The sequence below is a fragment of the Blastomyces gilchristii genome (assembly GCF_000003855.2).
Source record: "Blastomyces gilchristii SLH14081 genomic scaffold supercont1.3, whole genome shotgun sequence".
NCBI classification, from domain to species: domain Eukaryota; kingdom Fungi; phylum Ascomycota; class Eurotiomycetes; order Onygenales; family Ajellomycetaceae; genus Blastomyces; species Blastomyces gilchristii.
In genome coordinates, this window is record NW_003101680.1 from 5,939,442 (window position 1) to 5,946,308 (window position 6,867).

The 6,867-nt window shown below is 37.0% G+C and overlaps 1 protein-coding gene across 1 annotated transcript; it reads right to left on the reverse strand.

Annotated features, from left to right (window-relative positions):
* Positions 1-3,226: 3,226 nt before the first annotated feature.
* BDBG_02588 (serine/threonine-protein kinase Sgk2) lies at positions 3,227-6,488 on the reverse strand. The gene has a single exon (XM_002627871.2). It carries the CDS (start codon positions 6,416-6,418, stop codon positions 3,860-3,862), a length of 2,559 nt encoding a protein of 852 aa, XP_002627917.1. The 5' UTR covers positions 6,419-6,488; the 3' UTR covers positions 3,227-3,859.
* Positions 6,489-6,867: the final 379 nt, after the last annotated feature.

The following is a 6,867-nucleotide window of genomic DNA, read 5'->3' on the forward strand; positions in this document are numbered from 1 at the left end:
ATGCAATTTGAGTTTCTATTCACATTATTTTAAATAAATGTGATTTTTAAAGAGTTTTTAAACTTTTTTTGTTGTTTTTATTATATATTTATACTAAAAGAGAGTAGAGTAGAATCTAATCACTATCATCAGATAGTAGATTATAACTATTCTGAAAAGTAGAAATCTCAACTGCTTACATTATATCTAGTTTATTATTAGAGTCATTTCTCAATTCTCTAATCTTAACAGAAGTTTAAGAATTCAAATTCTGTGTATATTTAGCTGAAGAATTGAAGTTTAAAGATTTAAATAGTTGAGAGTTTCTTCTTTTTAAGCTTATAGTGATGAGTTTACTGGCTTAACTATTCTCTTCAATTCTAGATTTGCTTTGAGCTTTATCTTTTCTTCAGTTCTTTTAAGTTCTTGAAGTAAATATATATTCTTTTGAGCTAGATACATGTTTTTCTTTGTAATTAAAGTATTTAAGTATAGTGTATTGACATATTTTATCTCTTTTTAAGCATATTTCATATTTATACTCACTAGTTTTATGATCTCTGACACAGAATACACATTTTAAGTTCTTAAAATATAAGATTGTAAAGTGTTCATATCTTTGACAGTTTGAATACTGTGTTTAAGCTTTGAGATTCATTCTTGAGTCTTTATATTTATAAACTCTCATTTTCAAATCTGTTACTCTTACTTCAGAGATCTTTGACTGTTTAAGTGTTTTTATATATACTAGAACAGAGACATTTCTTCTGCTTTATTTAAACTCAATTGAATTTAGTTATACAGACTCTTTTCTCAGTTGAATAGAGTTATATTCTTCTAATTCATTTTTGAGAAGTAGTATTTCTTCTTCATAGTCAAAAATTTCAACTAAAATATTATAAAGAATGAATTTGTTTCACTTTTCATCTCTCTCAGATAGAATTATTATATTTAATAAAGATTCTACTGCTGATTTTCAGAGATTCTCATTCTGAATAAGGAATTTCACACTGAATTCAGACATTGTAGTTAGAATAATAAAATTTTCAAAGAAGAATGACTCAATTGAAGTTATAACTGATTTTTAAACTTTAATATCAGTTATTAACTGAGAAAAGAACTGCTGATTAATTTCATTTCTGATTCTAAAAATAAGATTTGAGTTTAGCTTGTTTTTTTGCAAGATGTTCTGATTTGAAACTTTGAGAATAACTCTTCTATTTCTGAAGATTTGAAAGTTTTTCTTCTTTTATATTTTTTTCTTTACTTTTCTATGAATAGAAGTATGAGTATTATTCTTCTCAGTTTTCTCAGAATTTTGAGAGATTTTAAGATAGCAGATTTAGAGACAGTAGATTCAGCTACTTGAGCATATATATTCTTCTAATTCAAAGAAGAAGAAGAAGTAGAAAAAGAGAAAGAAGAGTAAGATAAGAAGTCAGTGATTATACTAGAAATTTTCAATGTTTTTTAAATTATGTTTGAAATTTCAAGTTTGAACTTGATCATCTTCTGTAGTTATCTAGTCTAAGTATGAAGAATTAATAGAACTTCATTATTCATCTCACTCAGACACTGCTTTTCAAGAATCTTGCTTACTTTTTCAAGTTTCTGTATTTCAAGAACTTGTTATTTCTCTATTTCTTCTTTCTTTCTTCTCTTCAGAATTTCAATCTTAGAAATAGTATTTAAGAAAGTATCTTTTTTCTCATGAACTGAGTGTATTTTTGAACTTATTATTCTCACTCAATGAAAAGTTAATCAGACTGTTTTAATTGAGATATATATTAAACTCTTTTAAAAAGTTGATCAGACTGTTTCAATTAAGAGATTTCTAAGTCTGTTTTCAATTGAAAAGTTAATCAGACTGTTTCAAAAGAAGAATAAAAGACTTTTATATATAAAATACCTGATTTTTTTCACACTAGTTCAGTAACTAGATTAGATTTTTGAAGAGAATTTAATAAACTAAAATTGATTTTTAAGATAAATCAATAAAATCTTTATATTCTCTTTCTTAAGATACAGTGAGAAAAAGTATAATATCAATTAATAATAAATCAGATAATATGACAGTTTTTGAGAGAAAAACTGACAAAAAATAAATTAATTTTTTACAGAGAAATTGATTAAAACTATTCAATTTTATTCTAAATTATCTCATGCTTCTCACATAACAACTTAACAAGTGTTCAACTTAAATCAGTTAATAGAGAGTGTAAAAAAGAATTAAGTATTAATAAAAGCTCTTCAGTCACTGAACAAGTAATTCTTATTTAAAAGAATATGAAATTATAATAGAAAACACCTCTGTTTTTAATTCTTTATAAGAATATTGTATAAAACTCAGAGAAAAACATCTTACTTTTTCAAGAGAAGTAAAAAACTATTTCTAAGATCTTTTTTTTTTGTATTAACTGCTGCAGAAGAATGAGATAGAAACTGCTAAGATATATACTACTGTATACTCTCTATCAAGACTTTTTCTCTTCAGAGTCTTGATATTATAGAGAATATAAGTCTATTTCTATATAATAATATAAATATTGTCAGCAGAATATAGAGGAACTGGTTATTTATATCTTAAAATAGAAGACTTTGTTAATGATTATATTAATATAGAGTTAATTCTTAAATTCAATAGAAATCTAGTATTGATGTTCTCAATCTCTTACAGAATCTATTGAATATTGAGATATTAAAACTAGATTTAATATATCTCACTGTGCAGAGATCAAAGACTCAGTCAGATATTGAGATATACTGATTTTATAGTTATTGTGTCTGCTGATTATGTATTGAATACAGTTGCTAAGGTATCTTTTTGTACTTTTCTGCTGGGGATGGGCCAGATTGGAAGGGGCGGTACAAGGGTGGGACTTGGTGTAAAGACAGAGAGGGTTTTTCATGGAGAATGCACTTCAGATGTGTCTGTTGATTATGTGCTTGATACTATTGCCAAGGTATCTTTTTGTATTTTTCTGCCGGATGTGGGCCAGATTGGGAAGGGCGGTACGTGGGTGGGACTTGGCATTGATGTTTTGGAACATCAAAGATAGACAGGGTTTTCGTGGAAGTTGCTTCTCAGATATCTCCACAATTACAGATCAGGGATCTTCCAAAATCAAGAAGATTGATGCATATGACTAGGTCTCTTTGCCTTACAATTTGTATGGCAATTTGGCCCGGGGTTGTGGTGTGATAGGGATGAACAGGGGATAATCCCACACAGGAGTTTCAAACACTGTCTGGTTCACATTTGGCTGGATAACTCCATCACCACACGGGGTATGCAGTCGGCGATGGGGTCAAAATGCTCATATGATCGAGGGCTTTTCGATGGATCTATCGGCGGGTTCTTATTCGAAAAATTGAGCGAGTTCGTGGTGGAGCGCTTGACTGAATATATTTTGTATAAATACACTAGATAAAATTACTCTCAAGATTCAATTGCAATATCTGTAGAAGTGCTCATTCTATTGAATACTAACTATGAAACTATACTAAGCTGGGGAAAGAAAGGAACCTTTTATAGATATCCAGTTTCACTAGTGTACACATTGAATACCAGCGAGGGTCTTATGTTCCTGCCTCCTGGTGCTCCTTGAAGGGTTTCCTTCAACACGGGTGTTCTCTTTGAGCAGCGATCCCAGACCGAAGTGTGCGGATGAGTATATCCAGTCCCACTAGCATACATGCTGCATACAAGCGAGGATTCTATATTCTGGCCTTTTGGTGCCTCTTGGGCGGCAATCCCCAATCAAAGTGCTTTCCTTCGGCAACTCCTGACCCAATGGTAGCTCACATTACTACCGAGAAGTCCCGCCTGTTGAGCCTCCTCTACCGGGGAATTCTGGCTCTTGTGCTCAATTCATCACACTCAAGATTTGATTTTGGCGATCGCATCATCATATGCCTTGATAACAGGATTATATAAATGCTTCGGATCTTGCGGGGTGCCAATGATAATTCCTCTGTCCCCGTACGGAAAAAGAATGTCTCGTATAGCTCTGCAAAGCGGTTTGGCAAACTCAAATGCTGGAGGAAACTCAGTCAAAATATCCTCAAGCCCATCTGCACCCATATCGGTTCGCTTGCTTCTTGCAATTTTTTTGTAAGTTCCAGTGTACCACTCCTTCAGCATACTGTCTTTTGGTGGAGAAAATTTATTCATTAAGATGCGCTCAAATTCACCAGTTTCCATGTTATCTTGTTTGAGGTTTGCAATTTTCTCATGACTTTCCATGCACCATTTCTGTAGCATATTATCTTCTGGCCAGATACATAGCTGATATAACTTCTGCAATTGCTTGAATTTTTCCCAGCCGTGACGGGCGCACTGCCAGATAAGCACGTAGAAAAATGACTCAAGATCATGTCGATAGGTATGGTCGATATTAAGCAGCACCTCAATTGCCATGAACTCCATTGTGCCAGTCTGGTGCCGCGCACCACTTCGCCCGCTCCCAACTTCTTTGGCAAGATCCAAATCAATTAGCATACCCGAGTGACCGTCTGTCTTGCCTGGATTGGTTATTATTATATTGTTCTCTGAAATATCCCGATGAAGGATATTCCCATCCAGATAAAGAGACCGGTGCGCCTTTATAGCATCGCGAAGTGTCATGAGCAGCTCCAAGGGTGATTTATAGTCATAGATCAGCCGGCCAGCAGGCGATATCATAAGACAGCGGAGGACACGGTTGTCATAGGCTTCCTCATCATTCCTGTCGAAGAGGCTTGGCTTGTGCACTGACTGAATGGAGAAAGCTAGTTCATTGTCCTGCTGGGTGTCCCTTGACGGTTGATTGATGGAGCGCGATCGTTTGGATGCCTGCATCCCTTTATCCGGAGATCTGCGTTTCCTGGAAGACGACTTTCGCCCTAAGCTACGGAGCTCGGTGAGTGGCTGAGATTGATGAAATGAGGAGGCCGCGCTCTTGAAGTCGTGTCGCTTGTCGTCGAAGGTCAGGCCGCAGCGTATGTCGGCGATACTAGTGATGGCACTATGGCCAATGATCCTGGCAACCCCTTGGACATTTTTTTGACCTGCTAGCTCAAGGAGCTCCGCCTCCGGCCGCCGCTTGTCTGACACCCACGAGAATTTGGCTACACCCTCCACTTGTCCATCATTTGCGAGAAAACATGTTGTCCCGCGGCACACGATGGCACTCTGAAAGGAAAGCATTTCACCCAGCTGTAGCACCTTTTCCTCCGAGGTCCCAGGCCCTTTGACAGTTATTGATTTGCTGCCACCTTCATTGCTAGCAATAAAGGTGTCCAGTCCCAGTTCCTCATCACTCATCATGGTGTAGCCCACAAGCATCTGAAAGAACCATCTTGAGTCTGTGTAGACATCAATGATGCCTGAGCTATAGGGGCCTGAGCGGTCAAACACCCATGCCTCCATCTTGGTCCCACAGACAGTGAACGCGTGGACAAACCGCCGGGTGGGCTGGGCAGCAAAGACCTCACGCACATAGCGGCTTATCTGAAGCAGGGTGCCTTTAGTCCTGATCTCCTCCTTGGATTTTTTGAGCTCACCAACTACCAGAATGTCTCTCCAGTTGTGTTTGTTTTGCAAAGAGCTTTCATCCCTAGCTCTTAAAAGAAGGTCAACTTGCCGTTCTGCATTTGAACCAGTAAGATCTGCTTTGCTTGCTGTGGTGTAGTAGACGCTATGTGATTCTAAGAGAAGATCTTCTTGAAGATGAAACCACCAGGCAAGGACATTGTCCTCTGTAGGAGGATCAGGAAACTGGGCCCAATTCCCATCACTGTCTGAGGCCAGCACACGTTGACAGATGGCATCTGCTTTGCTGCTCCAGTCTTTTCCCACAAAGTACTTGTTGAAGAAGCCCTCAACATCTCGAAAGATGCAGCCACGTATCTCCTCAAAGATTCTTGGATTCACTAAGTCACATGTCTGCTCAGAGCCTTTCTGTGATGATGATGTGGATTTGACTGGTGTGCCATCGTAGGAAGGGGGGACGCTCGCTGGTGGTGTTGTTCGAGGGATGGTGTCAATGAGGGTAAATACAGCTTTCCAGACATTGAAGCTCCAGGTTTCAACATTCTGAGATTCAGTGGGAGGTCTTTGAATAACCAGGTGCACCAGTGGCTGGTAGTCATTGAATCTGAAGTTTCCTTTTGCCTTTCGGAGGCGCTCGAATAATTGTGCTAGATCAGATGCCACATCCCCTTCATTGATCCGTGAGGGAAGGTTGTAGGCTGCACCCTCTCCCTGTAAAGTATAGACAAGTTTTGAAATCACATTTTGATAGAGTTGGTCAAGGTTATCAACAGCGCCATTGTAGGAAATTAGATGTGACTCATAGATTTTTTCAGCCTCCTGAAGCATGCCTTGTAAACTATTGACTGAGTCAGTTAGAGGATGGTTCTTGATAATGTCGCGATCTCCCTGTGAAAGTTCCGCCATTTTGACAGTATAAAAGATTCTTAATTTGGTGCGAGTTTAACAAGGAATTGCAAGGAAAGAAAAGCCAGGCTTGGTTTGCTAATTAATTTTATCACCAAAATTTTCTTGGCCAAGTGAATGACTAAGCATGGAGTAACTAAGTTAATGTTGGCCGTTAACGGCCGTTGCGGCTATTGGCTGTATTGATCTCGCTAGATCACATGACCAATCACTATATTAAGCTCTTTGTAGATAGCTCTATCAATACAACCTTCAACTATTCTACAGGTTATGAGCCCGTTTAGCGTGAGCCTCACTGTGGTCAACATGCATGAGTTCAATCTCAAGATGAACTTGAGAATATAAATCTCAAAATTAATATTCTGAATATTTAAACAGTGTTAAGAGTAGACTGATTAGTAAAATTATAAATTTCATATTTAATCTTATTTAATCCGATCTTATAGATT